This window comes from Manacus vitellinus, unplaced genomic scaffold (assembly GCF_001715985.3).
Source record: "Manacus vitellinus isolate BGI_N305 unplaced genomic scaffold, ASM171598v3 scaffold_5_pilon, whole genome shotgun sequence".
Taxonomy (NCBI): Eukaryota; Metazoa; Chordata; class Aves; order Passeriformes; family Pipridae; genus Manacus; species Manacus vitellinus.
This window is the reverse complement of record NW_021940682.1, coordinates 7,421,246-7,447,257: the sequence shown is the minus strand read 5'-3', so window position 1 is coordinate 7,447,257 and position 26,012 is coordinate 7,421,246. Positions and strand designations below refer to the sequence as shown.

Sequence of the window (26,012 nt, the reverse complement as noted above, 5' to 3'; positions counted from 1 at the left end):
ACCTGATTAGCATCCATCCACTAGGTTACAGTAATGTTTTTGTGTTATGGAAAAGGAAGACTTTAAAGAAATTTGGACTCCAGCAATCATTTGCTGTCAGTAGTGGAGAACTTAATGAAGTCATCCAGTTCTTCTAAATTTTAGTGGAGGCAACCAAACAAATTTAGCATCAAATATCTACCTTTCTGCCAATTCACAGTTGTCAGGTAAACTCTGTCAGATGTGAGAATTCTTGAAGATCTAATTAGGCAATAACCTCATCCATATTTGTTTGATTATGCAAGCACATTAATTATGGTTGATACTAAGAATTAAAAATGTTGCTGAGTATGTTTAAGTACATACCCGAAGAGAGAATTTTTGCTGATGTTGGTTGTTGGGATCTTTATTTTGTGAAGCTTTAGGAATTGGTGGGTGGCATTTTATCTTTATCTCTAATGCCTCTGCAAAGAACTTTTAGACCAAAATAAGAGATTATTCTACTGCCATGTTCTGCAGTAGAGTAATGGTCTCTGTTTTTTGGTATTTCAATCTGACTTTGTAGCTGAGCATGGAGAGGGTCTTCATGTTTCTGAATTTGATCCAATTTAGCTAATAACTTCAGTTTTCTTTATTTCAGTGATGCATACACTTTTGCTGGATTTGTGGTTTGCCTTGAGCAATTCCAGAAGCAGGCTGCTTTCTCCTACCAGAGCTCCTCATGTGGAATCATAGAATCATTTGGTTTGGAAAAGACCTCTATGATCACTGACTCCAACCATTAACCCAGCACTGCCAAGTCCACCACTAAACCATGTCCCTAAGTGCCATGTCTGCATGTCTTGTAGATGCCTCCAGGGATGGTGACTCAACCACTTCCCTGAGCAGCACATTCCAATGCTTAATAACCCTAAATTTTTCCTGATATTCAGTATAAACCTCCCCTGATGCAACTTGAGGCTGTTTCCTTTGGTCCTGTCACTTGTTACCTGAGAGAAGAATCTGACCCCCACCTCACAACCACCTCCTTTGAGGCAGTTGTACAGAGTGAGAAGATCTCCCCAGTCCCCTCATCCACTCCTCACCTTACCATTTCCTTCCCCAGGAAATACAGCTGCAGCGTTGCATCATCTCAGGCTTTTTTTCCTCCCCAGCCCAAAACAGCCTTGTTGAAGCTTATTTGCTTTTCTCCCCACATGGTTACCCACCAAAACCAAGTGAGACAGGTGTAAGGCTAGAAGAAAAATAATCATAGGATCATTAAGGTTGGAAAAGACCTTTAAGATCATTGAGTCCAACCATTAACCTGGCACTGCCTTGGTGCTACTAAACCATGTCCCCAGGTGCCACATCCACATGTTTTTTTTGAACACTTCCAGGTATGGTGATTTCACCACGGTGCTGCAATGTGTCTAAATCCTGTGTTCAAAATGATCCACTGTATAAAAATAACTGTATCTTTAAAATCATAGAGATTACTTGGGAAGAAAAAGATTTTAAACCCTCTGAATGCATTTGAATGTGAGTGCTGTTGGAAGAGCTGGTTTGCTCTGCTCCACTCCTGAGCTCGGTGCAGTGGCTCTCACAGCAGGGTGAGGTGCAATCCCAGCACCACTGACACATGTGTCTTGAGGAATTTCCATCCACCTACACGCATCCTCGTGGAGGGAAACTCCAGCATAAGCCTCTGCTTCCCCTTCCTGACCAAACAGGCAGCTGGTGTTGGTGTAAGAAATGCCTGACCTCTGCCTCCTCTTCCTCCACCTGCCTCTGTTGTGCAGGTGCTGCTGCAATGGCCCTGCCACTGTGATCCCCGAGACACGGTGCAGCTTCTGCCCTCTGCATTGAAGGTGTGCTAAGGATTTCATACAAAAATGGTTTTCAACCCTCCTGAAACTTTGCCCTGATAATTTTTACCTTGTGAACTGCCACTGTGTTTTTCTCCATTACCTCGTGTTCCCCGCAATTACCTCCAGACCCTAAACTCTGCCAGGTGAAAAAAACCAAAAAGCTCTGCTTTCACATGTCAGTTTGTACAGAAAGTTCCTTGAATCAATTCACTCTGAGACAAATGATTGTGTAGACTGTGCTTTGCAAGGAGCAAAGGGCACGTGCCGAGTGGATGCATTTGCAACGCCTCATAGGCTGCTCGCTGCACGAAGGGTTAGCTGTTGTATGGAACTCAGCAAACACAGGTTGTACACCTGTGGCCCATGTTACCTTCAGAGAGGCGTTAGTGACCTCAGGAGTGGGGGATTGCCTTTAGAACTCACCAAGCAATTGACTATTTTTTAATCCAAAATAACCTCTCATTAAAAACATTAGCGAAATATTGGTTCTCTCTTTAAGTATAATGAGAAATAATATTCTTTTGTAAAGAGAAGAAATCCAATTCTATTTCAGTAACGTATTTTGAGAAGTACTTAGGTAACATTAAGAAGTCCCAGAGGGAACTTTTTAGTGCAAAGCAGGAGTTAGTGAAAAACTTTCCACATTATGAACCCAAAGCACCATCCCATTCATCTCTCTCAGAAAGCAAATGAATAGAAAAGACCCACGTGTAGTTTTTAAAGCAAGAACACTGGAATTAGTAACCTGATACCTGAAAAAAGTGTAGTAGATGGTAATTTAATTAATAGACGTTAACTTCTTGTTTTGATGGCTCTCTTTGCACACTGTAGGCAATCCAGTGGGGGAAACTCCATTAAAAGTATCACTGTGAAATACAGTATTTGTATGCTGATAACTGGATGCATTTCTGCTTGAAGTCTAATTTCGATCTTCCTCTTTGCATTTGCTGGATTCTTTGTGTGGAAAATGTCTGCCCTTGAAATTTGATGTAGAAAAAAATAAATGTTTAATTTTCACACAGGACTTGTGATATAAAAAAGATCATCTGTAATGAATCCTTGAATAATTTATAATAGCCAAGAGGTGCTCATATTTTTTTGTTGACCTTAAGACAGTTTCCAACAAACTTGAGGGGAAGTGCTATTTCAGTGACTAAGTAAAGCCATCTCTAGATATTCAAGCTATAGGGGAAGATCAAGAATTCAGTTCGTTTCAGGATCTTTTTCTGTAAAATCCCAGCAGTCATTTTTCTCTTGACAATATATTTCCATGCTGTAAATACTAAGCTGGAAGCTGGTTTGTAAGATTTTGTGGGAAGGAGGGTAAAGTCAGACCAAATGTGCATCTTTTCTGTTTCTCTTTTAAGAGTAGTACCTCTGTTGGAAGTGAAAATGCCCTTCAGATTTCACAAAAAAAAAAGAAAAAAGGAAAAAAAAAAGAAAAACAAAAGAAAGCTGCCCAAGTGAGCTCCCTCTGAAGCCACACTGCTGTGACAAGTCATTATTTCTTCATTTTTTGCAGGAGAGAATTTCGACCAGAGTCCCTTAAGAAGAACCTTCAAGTCCAAAGTTTTGGCCCATTACCCTCAGAACATCGAGTGGAACCCCTTTGACCAGGATGCTGTCAACATGGTAGGTAGAGAAACTCTCTTCTCAAGGTGTTACCTGACAATTTCAACTCTTAAGCAGTCCCTGGGTTGTTTACAACCAGCCCTTGTGATGTGATGAACGAGGTGCTTCTGCTGGGACTAAGAGCACCCACTGGGTGTGCTGGTTGAAAAGCTGTAGAGGAGGAGGTATTGTGAAAATACAGGATACTTTCAGGTGCAGCAAAAGTAAAATACTGAATTTCCCTTTTTAGTTGTAGTTTTAAGTCTACTCCATGATGGAACAGCTCTAACAACTGTCCCAGTGACTGGGTGAGAAGGGGTGTGGTTACCCAGGATACATATCCACGGGAGGCAAAACAAGGAATTTTTAAGATATATTAATATCCCAGTGAAATTTTTGGGTACAAAACACCTTGTGTTTCTGCATATAGCGAGGGAAAGAGGAATCTTTATGCAGAAACTGGAACTTACCTTAATCACAACTGTTGCTGGGTCATCGCTTTTAATGGCACCTCTGCATCGATGCATCTTTGGTACATCTCTTTCCTGTCAGCTCAGTTTGATGTGGGGATCTATGTTGCTAAGTCCCATGGACTGGGAAGGGAGAAAAAAACAGTTATTGTAGGAGGGGCAGTGGCAACTGAAAGACTGATGATCCACTGGGAATTTTTCTGAAGAGCTGATATTCAAAGGATGTTTTGAAAATCAGCAAAGCACTTGTTAGGAATATAACCTGACAACAGATTACTGGTATTTGAGCTTCCCAGTACAGAAAATGCTATTTGTTTTATAACTTAAAAGCAACCAACTTCTTGCTATTTTTAAAAATGTGTATTGGATCTAACTCAGTATTGGAAAATTAGGGAGCCCCTTTCCCCCCCCAGTCTAGTTTAGATGTTCTTTGCATTTGCAGAAGACTGCATACTAGCTACAAAACAGAACTGATCTCGTTGTATGGTGCAGGTATGAAGTCAGGAGAATCTCCTGGCCCTCACCCAGGAGACAGAGAGGTGAGAAATAAACTTTTGCAAACACAAAAATGCGTTTCTAACTTCCCTGCAATCATGAAGATGTAGAAATCTGAAGTTCATCTCAGTTTTCACTGAATTCTCTTTTTAAGCACTGTGCCAAATATTTAACATGGAAATACAGGAGCTGGAAGTAGCAGTGACACAGAGCTGATACTGTGGCACTGCACATGCACAGAAAGGCAGAGATGAGCCCAGTCACTCCCTCTGCCTGCTGACAGCTGGGGATTTCTGTCCTCTGCTTCCAAATGTGCCCTGATGGAGATGGTGTGGTATTTGGGCAGGTCTCCACATCACTTCGCTTATACAGAAGTCACGAAGGACTCTGAGCGATACTTCATCAGCAGTTAAGATGGTAATAATTCAACTGGCAAGGCTATTTATGCCATTTAGTTCTGCCTTTGAATTGGGGATGTTAGGAGAAGTGATAGGGGTTGTGCAGCAGGAATATAGCAGCTGGAATTGCTGCATTATTTGTCTCTCACATTACAGTTGAAAATGTCTAATATTCCTGAAATGTAGTCATAGTATCAGATAAAAATGGAATGCTAAAACCAGCAAGAGACCTATTAAAATAAAATAATTGAACTGAGCTTCATTTAACTAAAATCAAACAGCTGAAGAACACATCTTTCATTTGCAATGTGTCTTGGAGGAAAAAAAAGACATTTACTAACAGCAGCAGTATTTAATGATATTTTAAATCATCTTTTGGAAAACTTCTTTATTGTTTTGATCTGAAGCATCATTTAAAGTAATATCCACCTCCACAGAATCCCTTGAGGCAATTATTGGCCTTTCTGATCTTGCCTTGCTGTATTAGTTCTGCCTATGTGTTTGCTTTATGTGAGCTTCCAGAAGCAATTTTCCTCAGAGAAGAAAATGCATAAATCCTTGAAGGTTAACTTGTGAGAACTCTGGCTTTGCTGGATGCTTAAGGAATTTCAATTGCCTTCTGGAACCATCCTATTGCTTTAAAAATAACCCCCTGAACTTCCAAGCAATCAAGCTGCCTAAAAGTCATGTTTTCTCTCACTTTCAAAGTATGTATCAAAGTACAGAGTTCTCTTTAATAGGGAAGTGTTTCTTTCCCCCCACTGCTTTTTGTGATTATCCCTGCCTAGCCTCACATGCTATCTTCTGTGGCCACTCTGCAAGTGATGTGTTGTACCAAACCTGAGTTATCAGTAGAGGGGAAACTGGAATTCTTAGGAAACAAGCCTCCTATTTAGCCCTCTGATTCATCAAGTTATATAAATCTTTGCCTGTATTTCTGAACTCCAAGGAGGCATTATCTGCTTAACGTCTCATGTACTGAAATAAAAGAATCTAAGGTTCCCTGGTGTAATTTGAAGGATCAGGCTTGAACACAAACGAAAGCATCTTTCTCTCCACCCCCTCACCCACAGTGCAATTTGGGTATGGAGCTTGCTGCCTCTGCATGTTGTGAACGTGAGAAATATATAGAGACTTAAAAAGTGAAATGGAGGATCTAATGGAGAAGAGATGAACCAGCACTAGTGGGCAGTGGTCCAGAGGGGACCTTTGCTTCAGAAATATCTGGAAGGGATGATATCCAGGAGAAGAAGAAGTGGAGGGTTACAGTGTCTGTGTCCTTCCTCTGTGTTTAGGGAAAGGATATCCCCTACTCATGACTTCTAGAGACAGGTTATGGATTAGTTGATACCTTTTTAACTGTCTTGGTGCAGCTTCCTTTTATTTTTACAAACCATCTTGGTTATAAGCCTTACTGCAAATACGATTTAATTCCACATTTTTCTACTGATGAATACGTTTAAATGTAAGTAGTAAAGTGCTCTGGAAACCAAAATCCTGTCCTTTGATCAGTAACCTTGGACAGTTTTCAGTGTTTGTACAAAGATGCAGTACAGGTGACTGACTGCCTTCTCACTGTTAGCCAGTCAGCTTCACACCAGCAGGCAAAGATTTCACCCCCCTTAGCACATCCCAAGCTGCTGTTCCCCAACACTCTCCTGTGGCATGTGTGACACAGATGAGATGGGAAGTGATTGATGTCCAAGGCCCTAAGATGAAAGTTTTCATGCATTAACCGCAAATTCAAAGCTTTCTGTATTGCTGGTAAATGAGTGCAGGCTCTTCCTTTTGATCTCGGCTTCTGAAGTGTCTCCTGGTTGTTCTTCCTGCCTCGGTGCTTCCCATCTCCTTTCTTTCTTTCTCTGCTTTCTCCCATGTCCTCTTGTAGGTCTAACAACAGCAGCAGTCTCTGTGCCAGGGTTTGCAGCCAGGGTCTTAAAATGTTGTTATTCTACATATGTCAAGCTGTGGCTGAAACTTAATAGATGACTATCCCTTTGTGTGTATATACCCAGTATATAAAGGATAAGGGAATAATAATTAAGTCTTGGAGAAAATTTATTTAAACAGGCTTCTGTCTCAGCTGGTCTGAATTTCCCTGATGCTTATCTGTTTTTGATCTTAGCCATATATATAATTTGCTTATGCAGGTATTTTTCTGTAGAGTGAAGAAAAATATAATCTTTGATAGCATTAAGATTTAAACCTGTGATTTCAGCCTGCTTGGCTTTGATAAGGCTTATAGCCACCATTGAAAGCCTGCATTCTAGAAATAAATTTTTATTAAGCAAGCCTGTCAAAAAAATGAGGTGAAGAGAGATATTTATTGGGCAGAATAAATTTAAATAAAGTGTGAAACAAGGATTTTTTACTACTTCTTTATTGGAGAAGCCTTAACCATGGCACTACTGTTAACGCCTCAATAAAAGCTATAAAGCTTTTGAATGAAAATGTGGCTGCTGTTTAAAAATGGTTCAAGCTGCAGTTTCATGGTTTGTATCAGCAAACCCCATCAGTTGAATTAAATTCTTTTGCCAGCTCCATGCTACTTATTTCCCTATACATTACCTTTTTGAGCAATACATAAGAACTGTCCTAGATAATTTAGGGGCCTGATAGCCTGTTGTGAAGTGAGTCTGGACCACTTACCTGAATCCCAGCTGGGCTGGTAGCAGCTTAATCAGATTTTCAAGTGGTGTGTGCAAGGTGCACTGCAGAAGTTCAGGGTAGGATGTGCCTGAAAATATATGATTATTTCTCTTGACCTCTTCTACCATCAGAAGAATTTACTCCGGGTCAAGGTGAGGCAGTAGGGGATACACTCAGTTGTGTGTAGGTTCACATCCCTTGGGAAAGGTGACTTCAACTGTTGCCTTTTGGAAAAGGAGGAACACTTTGAAGGCTCTCCCTCTCTTCTTTCTTTTTTATTTCTTCAGTTGGAAGGTACAAAGGCAGCTTTAGTTCTTCATTTATTAACATACTGATTTAGCTAGAACATGAAGAGTTTCCTGCTGATGCACATTCAAACAAGTTTTGCTGGATGTTTGCTATTTTGTATTAGATGGCTGATAGCATTCCCGAGGAATGTCTGGAAAAATGCCTCCAGTTATCACCAGGGCCATGTTTCAGAGTAACACCCAGTGTAGTAGAATCACTGCAAAGGATTTTGCTGAGTGGTAAATCAAAAAGGAGGCTGTCATAGATTTTGGGTGTTTCCCTCCCCATCCCCTCCCACACCCTTTTTTTCCAATCTAAGCTATTTTGTAGCACTTAAAGAAGAAAGTAAATGTAGTAGCTTAATAGCTGCCAGTCATTTGGGGTTTGGTTTGTTGAGGTTTTTTTTCCATAAAATTAGGGAAGATCAAAGAATTTTAAGAAGTCTGTTTAATTTTAATTCAGTGGTATAAGATGCTTCCTTGGCTCTCTGATTTTAGAGCACTGTGGGCATGATATATGGAAATGAGAACAAAACTGGATGTTTTTATATGATGCTTAAGTAAACGACACAAAGACTATTCAGCTGTGAAAATAATTTCAGAAAGTAACGAAAATGGCTCATAATGATTTAATAGATGGGTAATTTTGAAGGGTGTTTTCCTTTCTTCAGTCGTGTCTACCTCTTCTTTTAAGTAGCATCAGTTTCAGGCTGTTTGTTCTTGAATACTTTTCAGGGGGATTATGTTTAATAATAAATGGCTTGTTGTGATGCAGCGGATAAAAAGAATGTGCCTATACAGCAAAAATAACCAAATAAAATTGTAGCTTAGATAACCATGTCTATTTCTTCTCTCTTTTCTTAGCTGTGTATGCCCAAAGGGCTGTCCTTCAGGACACAGGCAGATAACAGGGATCCACAGCTCCACTCGTTCATCATCACCAGGGAGGACGGCTCTCGTACGTATGGGTTTGTGCTCACGTTCTACGAGGAGGTCACGAGCAAGCAGATCTGCACAGCCATGCAAACACTGTACCAGATGCACAATGCAGAGCAGTACAGCAGTGTCTGTGCCTCCTCCTCGTGCAGCATGGACTCCCTGGCCAGCAGCATCGACGAGGGCGACGCCACGTCCCTCGCCAAGCTCCAGCGGTACAACTCCTACGACATCAGCAGAGACACGCTGTACGTCTCCAAGTGCATATGCCTCATCACCCCCCTGCCCTTCATGCAAGCCTGCAAGAAGTTCCTGATCCAGCTTTATAAGGCAGTGACCTCCCAGCAGCCGCCGCCGCTGCCCCTGGAGAGCTACATCCACAACATCCTCTACGAGGTGCCCCTGCCGCCCCCGGGGAGGTCGCTCAAGTTTTATGGCGTTTATGAGCCCATCATTTGCCAGAGGCCCGGGCCCAACGAGCTGCCACTCTCTGACTACCCACTGCGGGAGGTCTTCGAGCTGCTGGGCCTGGAGAACCTGGTCCAGGTTTTCACCTGCGTTCTTCTGGAGATGCAGATCCTTCTGTACTCACAAGGTGGGCGCTTGTCCGGCGGTGCATGTTGGGTCTGTTTCCATCGGGCAGTTCCTGGGCAGCTGCAGCCACAGGAGATACAATAATTTAATGTTATGTGGAGCTAGCGTTGATCTTTAGGGGATTTGTGAAACGTGAGAACGGAAATTAAAAATGTGAGAGAAGTGAGTCTGTCCTAATGAAAGCACTAAATAATTGTTTCCTCCAGGCTGTCTTGGTGCCGCTTGTTTAATTGCGCATTGTATTTATCACTTGTGGAAGCTAGCAGTAGAATTAATTTGATTATTATCCATACACTGCCCTTGATCATGCTGCAAGACAGCATGAGACAAATCCTGTCTTCCGCAAGAATACCAGCAGAAAGTGTAATACATCTTGAAGACACTCTTGCTACTTTGTTTTTCAAATTTCAGCAGCATACTGACGTTTCGTGAAATTTCCTCCCTCCTGTGTGATGGATATGTTCTGGTTAAAATGCTGGCAGTTTTTTTAGCACTTGGAGGCTGAAGATGTAATACTGGGTTGAAACTGAGTAGTGTTACAGGTCATCCCTTTGTAGTCCTGCTGTTTGAGACCTTTGCTGACAAGGATGCTGGTACTTCTTTTTGAGACACTTAAGATTGCAGTTGGCCAAGGCTGGCGACACTGGCAGAAGTTGCTTGCACAGAGCCTGTGCAGTTGAAGTGTACCAGTAATCTTTTGAAAATCTGGTCTGTACCTTTTCTCTTATGGTTGTGTATTTCTGCAATAGTGCAAAACTCTGCTACAGGTTTGGGGAATCCCGACTTAGCGCTGGGAATGCTCTGAGGTTTTACACCCTGTTTCCTGTACAATATTGGTTGCTGTGGGTCTATCCCTGGGGATATTCAGGTGCTAAAAGTAAGTGCTGCAAATGTTTCAATGCACCAGAGTGCCCAAACATGTCAAATTCAAGTTTCCTGCTGGCTTTCAAAGGGATGCTCAGAGTTTTTGGAGACTCCTCCAAGTCTCACTGGATCCCTGTTCATATTATTTGGGTTTTCCAAATGGCATCTGTAATGCTGACCCTAAACTAGGAAACAGTGCCTTAGGGAAAAATTTTGGGGGTGTTGAGGGGGCTGGTTTCTTGAGACTAGAATGAAAAACATGAAGCCAGGAGATATATATACCTTTTATTGAAAAGAGGAAAAGGTGCTGAATACCTAGGCTTCTCAAGAGATGTGGCTCAAGCAACACACAGCTTGAAATGGAGAGAGGAGAGAGAATGGGAAGTCATCTAAAATGAGTACAGGTAGTGAACCTTCAGGCTTCAAAAGGGAATGCTTGTGTTTGTCATGGAAAAGAAAAGGTCAGTAAGTGTGTAATGGTAATGCTAATAACTAAATGACTGAGAATGGGCAAAAAAGTATTCAGGGAGGTGGAAAGAGTGTAGTTCCTCTGCAAATGATGGAATTCAAAGGATTTCTAGTTCTTTGCAGAGCTCTTCTCCACATGAGTTCCAGGGGTTTGCTTGCAAGAACTGAAAATGAAGGGGTTTATCTGCTCTCAGTTTGAAGTATGAGCCGAAATCCTGCTGTTAGTTTTGATTAGGCTCCTTTTCCACTCCCTTCTGCTCCTATGTGTGTGTGTGTGTGCACTTACCCCCTTTCTTCCTCGTTTGAATTGTGCTGCCTTTGTCACTTTACACTGGGATTTGACATTAAATAGCACCACCAATAAAATTCTTCGCCACCCATCCCTTCTAGTTGATCCCACCCTGGTTCTTGTTAATGGACTCACTGAAAACTGTTTTTTTTTTTTCCCTCTGAGGTAGTAGTATTAGCAAAAATGTACTTGTCAGGTTATATTTTAATATTTTGTACATGTAGAGAGCAACCTGTGTATGTGTTACTTTTGTAACAGTCCTTCAGACAGATACAAAATACACACTAAATAATTCTCAATTTTCAGTGCCACCAGAAGTTAGAAAAATATTATTCTTCCAATTACTGTCTGTAATTTAAGGGTTTACTCGGTTTTTTGTTTTCACTGTGTTTTTTTTTTTTTAAACAAAAATGAGATAATGAGAAGTAATCCTTTCCACCCTCCAAAACTCAGATTACTTTTTTTTTCTCTCTCCCTCTATAATTTGTGAATCTAGGGATGTCCTTGACATGACATTTACTTCCCTATTTATTATAGGCACAACTTAATGGTGCATGGGGGAAAGTGTACAGTTGTATTAGGGAAATTCTGTGATTATGTAAATAGCATCATAATGCCAGTTCCCAGAGGTGAGGAGTGTGGAGTGGAGGGCAAGTGCAAAGCCTCAGTTTTGGCATACCCTGACAGCTGAGTACTTGGCTAATTGTGCACTGTGGCTTCTTTTAAATGTCAGTCTTGCGTCTCCTGAAAGAGAAAACAGCAGCTACTTTCCTATTTGAGATGTAACCAGCCTAGACACCCCCAAAATCTCTCTAAGCTTTGAGATCCACTGGGGAAAAACACTTTCTTAACTCCCAAGTTCTTTCAAGGCAAAAGAGGAAAAGTTTTTGGCTTACATATCTCTTGTTCCAAAATAAAGAATGAGAGAGGGATTTTGCAAGTTCATCCTTCCTTCCCTTCCTGCTTTAAAGAGGATGGACTCATTGGATTGTGTTTCCAGTAGCCTGGCCTTCCTGTGACCTTCCCAAACTCAACAAGAAATTAGTAGGAGATGGTCTTGCAATCTCAAGCAAGACAGCATTATTTACCCAAATCAGAATTCACTGACTTACTGCTAATACTCAAGAAATCAGAGCACTGGACCAAAACCTGCTTTAGTTCACCAAACTATTTCAGTGGGAGAGCTGCTAATAACATGTATGTGAAATGGAAGCTGACTTTTTAGTGGTTCTCCTAGCCCTGTTGGAAGGAAGCTTTAATTCAGTCTTACCCAAAAATTTTGTTATTCTTTTAAAGAATAAATAGTTATTTTGGAAAGTTGATTGAAAATATAATTGGGTGCACAACCCTGACCATACAGTGAGCCGAGTTGGTGATAACAGCTGGCAGGAAGGTTGCACAGGGGCTGTACTGGCTTTTCTGGAGTGGCTTTTCTCAAGGGAACCAGGAGCTGATGATGAAAAAGTTTATTTTTAATCCTGTAGCTGAGGCATAATGTTTCCAGCAGCCTGAACAAAGGCAGCTAACTAAATGAAGAGGTGAGGGTGTTGGGTGGCTTTACCCAGCTTACCCTGGATATTTTCCCAGCATGATGCAAGAGTGTCTGGCACAGCTCTGCAGTAGGGACAGGACAGGTAGCTGTTTGTACCATGGCTGCTGCAGTCAGCTTTGGGTATCTAGTTGCATTGTTCGTGGTGTTTTACAGGTGAGTGGTATCCCATCACTTGGGAAAATGCAGGGATTGTAGTGAACTGTAACTTCAATTTACAGCTGTGGTGGTCAAGCAGAAGGTTGGACAAACTGACACGAAAGAATGATGAGCTCATTTTTTAAGCTGCATTTTGGACTGCAGACAACTACCTTAATCCTCAAGTTTACAGTTTATACTTTAAAGCAGCCTGGTGCTACAGAGCTCTCCCTGTGGCTTTACAAACCACAGTTTGGGAACTAATAATGTAGGCATCTGTATCTTTCTGGGGCAAAAGCCACTCTGACCAAAGCATTTCAGTCTGAATCTTTTAAATGTCTGTGCTTCTTGGGAGCTGCAAATGGTGCTGTGGCAGCATTAAGGCAAAACACAGAACAAAGTGACACAGCTGGCTGACTGGCAGAGATCTGTGCTTGCACCCCAATGACGAGACTGAAAAGATCAGCCCTTACTGTTCATGGAGACAGTGTGGACTTCCAGGGAGTTAATCAAAACCACTGTTGGTGGGTAGATGTAATAGACTGCTCCAAGTGCCAGCTTTGATCTGCAAAGGTGATATAAAAAGCTGCACCTGAAAGCATTGGAAGCTGAACTCCGATGTCTTCAGGTTACATCTCTCTGCATGTAAAGAACACTTTTAAGATTAAATAGGGACAGATTTTAACTCTGAGGCTTTGAAAACCAAGGAGAGAGATTAGAAATTTTTTTCCCGGCAATTCTTGGGGTTGCAGTCTTTGCAATGCTCTTGCAAGTGCCCTTTTTTTTTTATTCAGAGCACAGCTCTCCAGTAAGACCACACAAATGTAAGGGTCTTGTTATGTCCACTCTGCAATAGCAGCTACAATTTCTGAAGGATCAGTAACAAAACGCCACTGGCGTGAGACTTCTGCTGGAGAGAGATGAATTAAACTGTAAGCTCTGCAGAAACCTCAGCAATCCATTTTGTACATCTGCCTTTCCAGGGATTAAAGCACGAGAGGGAACGTGTGGATGAGACAAAGATAAACTTCTTAGAGCTTAGACTGTTTCTACTCATTATATTTTTGAGCATTTTCCAAGTTGTTTTTCCAAGGGCTTGAGTAATTGCTTCTCCAAGATTGAAATATTATTTGCCTTTTTTTTTTAATCTTAGAAATTATAATACAAATGACTATGCATATATAAAGTCATTGCCTAGAAGAAGGTAGTGTCTGAAAGATCTTTCTTATGAAGTCTGTTTTGGGGGAGATTTTTAAAAACTAATATACACATGATGTGTCTCTCTTTTAAAGCACTTTTACACCAAATAGCTATATAGAAAACCTTTGCTCTTCTGCTCCTTGTTTTAATAGTTGCCCTCCACACTAGTATTCATCAAAATCAATGGGAAGTTATTGCAGAGAACAATTTACATGAGTCTCTTCCAACTCAGCATATTCTGTGATTCTGTGAAAATCTGTCTGTGCTGTGAAAGAGACCTGGGATTAGGGCCTCAAGAACAACATGCTCAGAGGAGGCCACAGTACATGTTCCTCTGGAAAGGAGACAAGTAACTGGATAGAATAATCAGGGAATGATTTATACTCTTCCTTTTTAACTCAGGTGAAAAGACAAAACTGTTTTTTAATTACAAGTTGCTCGATTTTGTTAGCCAAAGTCAATACGACCTGAAAATTCAAGGTTTTAAAGCATCTGGAAATAAGGAAAAGGAACTAGTACAGGTCTGTACTGCAACTCCACTCCTGTTTTTGTTCACAATGAGCTGTAAAGGAAGATTGGGTCACTGCTTCTAACGCTATGCATGCACACACACTCCACCACCTCATTAATTGGATCTCATTATTTTCCATGATGAAACCTCTTTTCCTTTTAAGAATGGGGGGAAGAAAGTTAAATTAGGCCTTTTCATTCTAGTTATGGCAAATGCCAGATAAATATCATGGCAGTCAAAAAAAGTGGTCTTGAGCAAAGTTGTTCCCTGCTGGGCTCTGTGTCCTCTCCACCACCTCGCTGCCTGCTGGGAGCCTGCTGTGTCCCAGCAGCTGCAGGGACGAGCAAGGGGCTCCCTGTGTCTTCAGGAGCATCCTCATGTGTCCTGCTGGCACCTTGTCAGCCTTGTCATGGACTTTCACCCTCCTCTCAGAGACTTAACCATGCTGGTAATGGGAGCTAATTCTTAAGGTGGCTCTTAATCATAAACTAATTTATGCTAAACCATTAATGGCAGGCTGTGACACGGATAAATCGTATAAATGGAAATTCATTGAAGTAGAAATAGGATGGTTTTTTTACATTATACATTTGCCAATGAGGGAAAAGGGTAAGAACTGGCTTCGGTGAATATTGGCCTTGGGATGTTTCCCTGTGGGCAGAGCTGACCCCCAGTCTGAGAGGCTAATTCTTACTTCAGGCAATTAGACACAGGCTCATCTTGACCATTCTGTTTAAGAAAATATGTATTCTGATATTTGCATAAAATGTATTTTGATATTTGCATAAAATGCCACTCTGCTTTTGTCGAGTAACTCATGTGCTGTGTCACTCGCTGGTAAATCCACTCTTCCACTGGGGGTGAAGGGCACTGAGGTGCCATGTGTCGCTTCCCCAGGACAGGCTGCTGGTTACAACCCCATGTCACTGCACCTGCCCGAGTTCCCTGAATGCAGCACTGCTACAAGGTGATTTGTATAGTGAATAAACATTTCCCGAGCCACTTCTGTGCTTTTTATCTGAACATCTCTTGAAAATCACCTGGACTGGCTTGCTGCTCATCGCAGCTGCCAGTATACAAAGCAGATGAAAGGTGGAAGCTTCCAGGGTGCTTTGATGTCTGCAGCCCTTATATGTGCTGCTTCTGTGAAGCTGCTGAGATCTGATTTGAAAACCTTTGCTTTCATAAACAATTTTTGTCTCAGATGTGAATTTCAGATTTTGTTTTTCATCTGCACTAGGCTATATATAAACATCAGAGATCTGAAGGTACCAAGCCCCAAGATGGGTCTCATAGCAGTTATGTGCCGTTCCTGACTCATGCTCAGAGCTCAAAGCAAAATACTCATTTTTATTTTCCAGTTTTTCCTGGCTCATCTAATTCATATCTTGTTACCAAAAAAAAAAAACAGCTGAACAGCAATTGCTTATAATACTTTGACTGAAGGGGTAGCATGTTGAAAAACTATTGGTCACAAGAATTTTTTAAAGCCTGTACAGCCTTATGCATTAAGGTTCACTGATGATTTTTTTTCTCTCTGTTGTTGCTTTGTTTTATTTAAAAGTATTGCTTAGAATTGTTTTGTGCATTTTGATAAGGTACTCTTTGAGAACATCATCCGATTACCATCTTCCAGGATACATATTTAAATACATAGGTTTGCAAAGCTGCAGATATACTTCATGCATGTTCAAAAAGCAGTAGAGGAAAGGATCTGGTGTCCAGCTAACTCATTGTCTCAAACACTTCCAAGTGCTTTTAAACTGTATGTAAAGCGGGACTTTAAAAGGAAAGGAAAGAAGCACAGTCTATTTTTAAAGCATCGGACTGGATTTAGAGGATCCAGGCTGTGACTCCAGCTCTGCAGTAGGCTTCCTGCCATACCTTTGGTAGGTTACAGGAACAGAGAGTTGGAATACTGCCAAGTTGTTCTTTGATTGGGAAGGAGGGGGGTGTTGAAACTGGACCGTGTACTGATCACAGCAGGAATGCCGTTTCTGGTTTGAATGAGCATGTGTGCTCTTACACATGCCCTATATACAAAATTCCTGTGGCTGGGCATTTGCTGGGAAGGTCGCAGGTGAAATTCTCTTCTGTTTGATTATGACCGAAGATTTGAACCTGTTTTGGAAGTAGCACCTGAATGAGATCTTAGTTGTTTTGACAGGGAAAACACTGATATCTCATTTCCCTTTAGAAGCATTTTGGTTCTGCTTTGCTGCAGCATTGGAAGGATTTGGAAATATCAGACTCCTCTGTAGCAGGAAAAGTAATTTTTATGTTGAGCTTTGTGAATTGTTTAACGTCTCAGAGCTTCTACAGAGCCTGTAAAATGCAAGGAAGATTATTTTGTTTTGTTTTCTCAGTCACTGCCTCTGTTTGAACTTCAAGCTCTTTAGGATAGATATTTCTGCATGCACAGTATCTGTTGTAATACTGTGCTGATTGGTTATTTTCCTGTTATTGTGTTGTGGACAATCAACATCAAGACAAATAATTGTCAAATTTTGTCCTCTTTCAGAAACACATTTATGGGGAATTGATGTTCAAACGTTGAAACCATTTCCATCTCCAGCAGAAAACAGCGATTCCTAATTATACAGGAATGTCTCAGGATTTGCATTTTAAGCACTACTTAAATACTACTTGTATTTTATGAGAGATATGAATATTACCAGACTTTGTAAAGCATGGCTGGAGTGTGGTGCTCGTGCAGAACTGGCAGCCTGCGGCAGAGCAGGTCCCTGCTGCAGTTACATGTCCTGCACAGGGAATTGAGATACAGGGACTTGGCTGAGGGCCCCCAGCAGATGATGCCAGAAAAGGCAGTTTGATCCAGGCTCTTTTAATTTGACTGTTTTGCCCTCTTCTTCACTCAGGGAGAAGGTTAAGTGTGAGAGACAATGCTGCGCCAAATCCAGCTTAAGCAGCTGTTAGGAGGCAGCAGTTGCAATAGAAGCCCCTGGGACCACTTTGCCCTGGGATTATCCTCCTTGAGCAGTTTCTTTTGGAAACTGCTCTGTGAACAAATTAGAGATTTAACTCTGAATATGAAGAATCGTAGAATAATTTTGATTGGAAAAGACCTTTAAAATCATCAAGTCCAACCATAAATGTAACACTGCCAAGTCCACCACTAAATCATATCTCTAAGTGCCGCATTTACATGTCTTTTAGGTGCCTTCAGGGACAGTGACTCAACCCCTTCCCTGCTTGGCAACCCTCTCAGTGAAGAAATTTTTCCTAATATCCAATCTAAATCTCCACAGGCACAACTGGGGGCCATTTCCTCTTGTTCTATTGCTTATTACGTGGGAGAATAGACCGACCCCCACCTTACCACAATCTCATTTCAGGTAGTTGTAGAGAGTGAGAAAGTCTCCCTTAAGCCTCATTTTCTCAGGGCTAAACCCCCCCAGTTTCTTCATCTGCTTTTCATAGGACTTGTGTTCCAGACCCTTCACCAGCTTTATTGCCCTTCTCTGGACATGCTCCAGCACCTCAATGTCTTTTCTGTAGTGAGAGGACAGAACCAAACACAGCACTAGAGGTGTGGCCTCACCAGTGCTGAGGACAGGAGGACAATCACTGACAATGTAATGTATGTGATGCATGTAAGAGAGATGGAGCAATTAGATGGAAAGGAGATCCAGGGCAGGAGAAATTTAAAGCTCAAAGCCCATCTGCATGCGTTAGAGAAACACATCCACTGTTTGGGACACTTGGCAAGTCTCAGGATCTTTTGGGTCCTTTCTCCACTGTCCTGAGCTGCACAGCAAAGAGAAGGCAGGCTTAGACCTGGGCTTAGGTCTCAACTGTCCACTATTAATTTCTGTACCCAGGGATGATTTTGTATGGGTCAGATCTTTGCTCTGGTGGCAGCAGCTGCTGCTGTGGGCCATCACCGTGGGCTGTGACTTTCTGTTCATGCATTTAAAGCAGTCAGGCAGTAACCTTCCTTGTTGGCATGGCAGGGCCTTTCGCTGCACCAGCGTGCTGTGCACCCCATGAGGTGGGTGAGCCCCAAGAAGAGGGAAGGATTTGTTTCACAGATCTCAGGAAACTGCCTGGATTTGAGCCATTCATCCCTCTGAGTTTGTGACCTTCTGTGGATATCACCTAGACAGTGTTTTTACTTTTTGTATCTTTTTCTAAATGTTTCTTGATGACAGTTGAATGGGTTGGAGTACGATCAGAGAATAGTTTTCCTACCTGTAATTCATAAAATAATTGGCAAAACTTGTCATGAAGTTGGAGATTGTTATCAAAGTGTAGTAGTGATGTGGGATAGAATCTGGAAACACTCTCTCCCTTTACACAAGCACACTGAGTCTACACAAAACCTGTTTTTTCCATTCACTTCCGTTTCCCTTGGGTTTTTTGTTTGGTTGGGTTTTTTTGGGGGTTTTTTTGGTTTTGTTTTTTTTTTTTTTCTGTTCTGCCTCCTCTTTTTCTGTCTCTGGTTTGAGAAAACGGAGTAATCCTTTGTTTCCAGGTTTTCCTCAGTAACCATGTAAACTTTCCACAAGTGATGATTGGTACAAGACCTCACCATCAAAAAAAAAACGCTTCAGGCCTTACAGGATAGGTGTCTAACCTTCTACAGGCTTGAAAGAACATAAAAAGTAACTAGAGTTTATGACTTCTTTGAACAGATATCAAAAGAATCATTTCCAGATTTTTTTTATATTTCTGGAGGAACCTGGGAACTTCAGTCAAAACTGAACTGATTACCTGTGCTAATCACTGACAAGCATTGCTAGAATTAGCTAATAATTTGGTTGTCACTAGTTGTTTTTTGGCTGTTTGTTTTGTTGGGTTTTTTTAAGCAGATTTCCTCATAGTAAAGTGGTTACAAAATTAGTGCTAGTGACCATGTTAAATGTTATCAGTAGCACCAGAGAATAGTGAGCATGCATTTCCTGAGCTGAATGCCCTTATTCTAGAAGATACTTGCACCTTTGCTGTCAAAACCTGTTACTTCATGTGGCTACGTAGATCAGAAGGGACTTTGAAATTCTCATGCATACTAAGACATGCTACATTCTGTATTTGATATTTTTTTTAACCTTTAAAGCTTACAGAGTTATGAAATGTTATGAGACTCCTAAGCTTCGCCAGTAGGTACTGTAAGTTGGATTTGTATACATGCTCCTCAACAAGACAGTGAATGGAAATGTATAATTATAGACCATTGCAGCATGGGGAAGGATTCATAAATGGCTGATCTGTAGCTGGGAGTGATTTTGAGGTGTAACCTTGAGACTGACTTGCATGCATGAATTAATTTTGAAGACTGAGTGAATAGCTGTTGGTAAGACAAGATGAAAAATGCTTTTGCCCTGCTGACTGACCTTCTGCAGATCGAGGCTGGTTTTCCACAGAGAAGTGCTAGCAAGGAGAATGGGTTATGCAATTTGTTGTTCTAATTTGCATATTTATTCAAGTGTATCTTCCCAGTGACCTCCTAATAGCTGAGCAGTGTCAGATGACAGCACTTTTGCTGTTGTTGATGTTTTCCAGGGTGTCTGGCTTGCTTGTTCAGGAAACGGGAAGGGCCAGGCTGGGTTTCTCTCCAGGCAAAAGCAGTCAGTGGGGCTATAGGAAAAAAGCCTTCTTACCTGACTCCAAACCAGAGTGTTCATACTTGTATCTTTAATTTTCTGGAGTTGGGCAGAGGGATCAGGAGAGATGGGCAGCAATTCAAGTGTTACCAAGGATCTGGGTCTGGCCTTGGTGAGAGAGAAAGTCTTTTGGATGCTCAAGCCAAAGCTTGTGAGACTGGCACTGATGAGACTTGATTTTGGATACAACCATGGAGGACACGTCCCTTTTACCACTCTTGCTGGTTACTGATGACATACCCATGCACTGAAGCTGAGGGGAACAACTCTTTTTGCAAATAGTGAAGAGCAGCTTTCACAAGTGGCAGAGGCCCAGAGTGGGAATCAGAACTGACTCCCCCTCTTGTCACAGCCTTGCATCTTGGTGTTCCTGCCTTTAACCACTACCCTTAAATGAGATGCACTGCTTCTTCATGATCAGCTAAGATTCCTAAGGAATTTGGGGTTAAGTACTTTCATGTTGTGCGAAATTTAGGGGGAGTTTTTGTTAATTCAGAAGCTGCTGTAAGATGAGGTAGAAGCAAACATCTGGTCATCTGGCTTCACATTCACCAGCAGCTTACAAGACCCAGGGGTCTTTACCTGTTTCCAGATGGATTGTCTGCAGTTTGAGATTTGCTGTAAGGGTGATCTCTTTAATACTAATGTGTGATTTATTTGTTTATATATTTTTAAATATTGTTCTCAATGTATTCCCTTATTTATATTAATAAATAGGTTGTGGTATTCCATCTTGCCAGCTGGATATTTGAGAAATAATTTGCTCTTACCAAAATTTTGAAATATTTTGGCAGCTCAGCTGGATAAAAATAAATTTTGATTTAAAAAGTAATGCATGGTGTGTTTACTTGAATCAAAATATTGCAAAGCAATGAACTAGTGGATTAAATACAAATTTGGAAAAGCAATGCAATATAAATATACTATCTACACAGAACATTTTTGAGGACTAAATTTATATTAGGCTTCTGTTTGGATTTTACTTGAAAGCAGTACTTTTAAATACTTAGGGATTGTTATCTTCTGCTGGTATGTGACCAAGGCAAGTCTTCTGGGAAGTGCACTCAGTAGTAGCAAGTGGAGCAGAAGTGGGCAGGCAGGAGCAAGCAAGAAACCACAATGTTTCTTTGAAGTCCATTTCTTTCTCCTCCTTTTCCCTTGTAAAAATACATGCCTTTTATAGAATTACAGTATTGTTACCCTGTACTATAGAAAGAACTTTTGGTATCTTTTTAATAAATTAATTTAATGACAGAATAGATGTAGATAAGATATGAATATCTATGCTCAGCAGTTTTTCTGGGAGTAATGAGCTTTGACAAATTAAATAATGTCTAAGGTTTTTAAGTTTAAGGTCTGTAAGTACTGTCTTATTTTCAAAAGAACATCTTACCATATAAACATGGTTTCTGTCTTGTTTTGTCACTGATGTCCTTGCCAAACAGATTTCAAAAGCAAAACACAGGGATATAATTCAGTATCTGTCTCTCTCTCCCCCTGTCTAGATTATCAGCGTCTGATGACGGTGGCAGAGGGAATCACAACGCTGCTGTTCCCGTTTCAGTGGCAGCATGTGTACGTCCCCATCCTTCCTGCCTCTCTCCTGCATTTTCTGGATGCTCCTGTTCCCTACCTGATGGGGCTGCAGTCTAAGGAGGGAACTGACCGCTCCAAGCTGGAGCTGCCTCAGGAGGTCAGTCTCTGTCTTTGGGGTTGCTATCCTGAAGCGTGTTATTAGTATGTGTGAATTCCTGCTGGAAAATGCCATGCCTGGTGTTAGGAGGCCTCTCTGCCGTTGTGGAGACTTTTTGTCAGCAGGATTGAGATAGTAGGGGGATTCTCTGCAGCCCTTCCTGGTCCATTTCTGAATTTAATGAGTACCACTACTTGTCTTGACTTCTGCTTTTTGCTGTGATGCTGAAAGTTACTCTGCTTTCCCTCCATCACACGCTCCCCCCAGGTTCTGTTCCTCTGTCAGTGTCACAGTCCTATTGATAGAGGGCTAAAGAGCATTTCATTTGGGGATGATCTTTATGGATCTGGATCTCAGGTGCAGTTGCTAGATGGTGTAAACCTGTCCCCCTGCTGCTGCGAAGCGTGCCCTGTCCTGCCAGCCTCATCCTATCCTCGTGTGAGCCCGTGTGTTCATGGCTGGGTTGAGGTCTATTACTAGACAAGCACCCTGGCTTCAAACAAGCCAGATTTGCATTGATACTGTGCCTGTGAACCACTCAGAGAGAAAAAAAAAAGGAAGGAGAGGCCATCTTCTTCATTTAGGTGTTAAAATCCTAGGTGATGGTAATGAGTAAAATGGAGATTTTCCTCCTCAAAATTTGACCAAGATGGTGAAAACTGCTTCACATTCTAATCTGGTTATACAGCAAAGTCTTTGGGATATGGCTAACCTGTCTGCATTCCAGATGGTGACTGGAAGCAGAGCAAGCCATGCTTTTTGACTTGGGTTTCTTCTTAAAATCGGTGGGAACCCCAAAAATAACTGTTCATATGGCAGTATGACAGTGGCAGAGCTGAGCTCAGCTGTGTGCAGAGACTTCTCCTGGGAGCAGAGTCCCTAAGGCTTGCAAATATGTGCTCTTACTTAGAAGGCAGGTTGGAAGCAGCAACTGAGGAGAATATGCTGGAGAGGGAGTTTGTATGTGGAAGTGGAGGGATACACACAGGATAAGGGTAATGCGTTTTTTTTAAATGGTCTATTTTAAATATTACATGGTGGTGACTGAGTCTTAGTCTCAGTGGCATGTAACTGCAAGTCAAGTTTTACCTCATGGGTGCAATCACCAAAGCACATGAAGTTTGCACTGATGAGGAAATAGAGCTGGTATCTAGCTACGCTCCTCCGTAAAATCATGCTAATATTATATAATTACTGTGATTTTAAAAATTATTAGTCACATGCTTTTAGTTGGCGGATTAGGCTGTCATTTTCCTTAAATTAAAGTTTTAATGTGACAGGCTTGAAGTACCGCTGGAATAACAAATTAAGTATCACCAGGGAGAAGAGCAATAGCGGGGTAGAATCTACCCCCCGCCCCTGATGTTTAACAAATGAGTGAAAAAATCAGCCCTTATGAACACCACAGGTCCAGTAACTCTGGGAGAGGGAAAGAAAGAAGGCATAATGAACAGACAAGATCTTAATCTCAAATTCCTGTAGACAATAAAAAACCGAAAAATCCTTCGGCATGTGAGCGGCGGTGAAGCGCTGTTCGCTTTAGCACTGCTTTATTGTTCAGGCCAGGGGCTAGCTTTTCAAGCTCTTGCTCTAAATATAAACCATTTGTTTGTTAGAGATAAAAATTCTAACAACTGGCCATCATGCTGTCTTAAGGTTACTAATCTCTCTGCATTAACTTTAATCATCAGATGTTTTTGAAGAGAGAAGTGAGACCAATTCCCCCGGGGTTTTCTGAATCCAAATCTCATTTTTCAAATTTTGTAAATGATATGCAGAGCTGAAATTAAAAAGCCTTTGAAATGAAATATTGATAGATAAGAAGGTAGTCCCTGAGCTAAAGAACCATACTGATACATACCACAACTCTTTAATAGCTGCACAGTTAAATAAAGCAAATCATTTTGTAAGAAGAAATGCTTTTCTTTGTACAGACTGAATTTAATATGAAAAAGTGAGCTGAAGGGACACTTCTGCTTTACCAAATGAATCCTAATACCCTTTAAAATATCTATGTGAAAGGTGATTAATGTCAAACATGTCCCTGAAATATTCAATATATTATAAACATGTTTGCTATGGAATGTCTTGTCCTGCTGAAAATTAACCTTTTCAGAAAAGGAGGAAAACAAGTCCTTTCTGTTCAAATAATCTGAAGATTAGTCTACAGTGTTCGGTAAGAAGTAAAGAACAGTTAAAGTGCCTTGGAGAAGGCGGAGGAGCTGTGCTAGTGGTCAAATCAAGCTAACAAAGACCTGCTGCTGCTGCCCTGTGGGTTTCTGCATCTCCCATTCTGCAGCTTTATGCCAGGGCGAAACCTGTCAATGCTCAGCAGCTTGGGAATCTGACCTGGTTTAAGATTTTACTCAGCACAGTGCACTCAGACAGCAAATTTCAGATGTAAGCCTCAGTTCAGAAGATCAATTACTGTTTTTCATTCTGCGATTATTCCTGAGGGTGCATTTGCAATGTAATTAATTTTTATATGGGGTTCTTCCATCCCTCCATTGACATTTTCCTAGTAAAAGTATCTACTCTGCTAGATTAATGTCTTCACTTAACTTTAATCTTACGGGCTGAGATCCATCTCCATTCATAGCAAAGCTAAAAGCACTCTCTTTAAATCTCAGGCAGAGGAATTGCTAAGATTAAAAGCCTCCATGGAAACAGGAGGTCAGGGGAGTGGGGAAATAGGGCACTATTTCCAGTGGATAGGCTGTACTCAGACATGATCCCAAAGGACTTACATGGGACCCTCTTCTGTAATTTGCTCCTAGCAATGTCATCTTTCTCACTGAACATCTTGTTCCTTGGTAGCACAGGTACAGAGGCTTCTTGCAGTTGGACTGTGGTAAAATAAATGGGCCCGTGAGGTACAGTAATTCACACAGAAGGTATTTACAGGGGCTGAGAATTTTATTTTACTCTGCTTACTGGTGTGTCCTTGGCTGGTCTGGGAGGGCTTATCAAATCTTTATAGTGCAAAGTTTGGGATCTGTAAGTCATGATGTTACAGGAGAGGGCAGGAGACTTTATTTATTCATTAAGTCATTGTCATCCAGTTGGCCCTGAGCTTGACTGAAGTCTGAAATGTCACAGGCTAGACAACACAGCTAAAGCCTCCTCCATGTGTGAACACTTACCCTTCTATCTTGAAGCACCCTGGGAAAATAAGGCTACATCATAGAGAAGCCAATTCAAGTGTCCATTTTGAAATTTTTCTTTGTATTTCAGGCAAACTTGTGCTTTGTGGACATCGATAACCATTTTATCGAACTGCCAGAGGAATTCCCCCAGTTCCCCAACAAGCTGGAGTTCATCCAGGAAATCTCCGAGGTCCTCCTGCAGTTTGGGATCCCCCCAGAGGGCAACCTGCACTGCAGTGACAGCGCCACCAAACTCAAGAACTTGGTTCTTAGCGACTTGGTGAACGACAAGAAGAACGGGAACATCCCCAGCAACGCCCTCAACATGTACGAGCTGCTGAAGGGCAACGAGACGATCGCCCGCCTGCAGGCCCTCGCCAAAAGAACGGGCGTGACAATGGAAAAAATCACAACTCCCCTCACAGAGAAGGAGAAGGAGGGCAAGTTGTCATGCGAGGAGCTGGAGCTGAGGGACTACAAACTGAACGTGCAGCTTCGCGAGGTTTTCGCCAACCGCTTCACGCAGATGTTCGCAGACTACGAGTCTTTTGTCATCCAGGCTGCCCCCGACATGGAGTCGTGGCTGACAAACAGGGAACAAATGCAAAACTTTGACAAAGTAAAGATAGCCATGTATTCGTTTTTCCACCTAAAAGTGCTTTTGAGGGGGAGGGAGCATAGCTGTGTTATGTATACACAGCCTGGGCACTCTTTAATCTGCCGTTCTTCCTCTGCCTCACCGGGAGATTTGTCCATTCTCATTACACAGGCCCACATCACCTGCCAAAGCACATTGGTGCACATCCATGGAGCCGGTCAGAGCTGTCCCAGCTGGCACAAACCAAGCTGGCAGGCTTCTGCCTGCTGATGGGGCTGCTCCTCTGGCTTTGGTGAAGGGTAGCAATGGAAAGTGACTGTTTTTTCTGTCTTTCTTTTTTTTTGTTTGCTGAGAGGAGAGATGCACACATGAGACAAAAACCAAATCCAGCCTTTCACGTTACCTAAACTCACATTAGAGGTTGTTGGTAATGGGTAGTGTTGTTCTGAAGGTTATCACTTCGGTGTGGCACAAGAGTACTGTTATGACTCCATTGCAGTGTGTACACAAGAGTGAAAAGGAAGCTGAGATTAGAAATGGAGAAATAGAGACAGTAGGCTAGCAAAAGGAATGAGAAATGTTGGGAAGCTCACGCAGTTGCTATTTCTTAGGGACTGCAAATAGATAGTGCTCTTAGCCATCAGCTTTTTCAGATACAAGTCC

The 26,012-nt window shown here is 41.7% G+C and overlaps 1 protein-coding gene across 2 annotated transcripts in view; it reads left to right on the top strand.

The window, feature by feature from the left end:
- The window catches only part of DENND5B (DENN domain containing 5B), a 68,186-nt gene that overhangs the window by 3,184 nt on the left and 38,990 nt on the right, over positions 1-26,012 (top strand). For both annotated transcript variants that reach the window (XM_029963538.1, XM_029963539.1), the window contains exons 3-6: positions 3,352-3,461; positions 8,604-9,270; positions 21,418-21,605; positions 24,840-25,370. In XM_029963538.1, the coding sequence (XP_029819398.1) occupies positions 3,352-3,461; positions 8,604-9,270; positions 21,418-21,605; positions 24,840-25,370 (1,496 nt within the window). The remainder of the gene's footprint in view (positions 1-3,351; positions 3,462-8,603; positions 9,271-21,417; positions 21,606-24,839; positions 25,371-26,012) is intronic.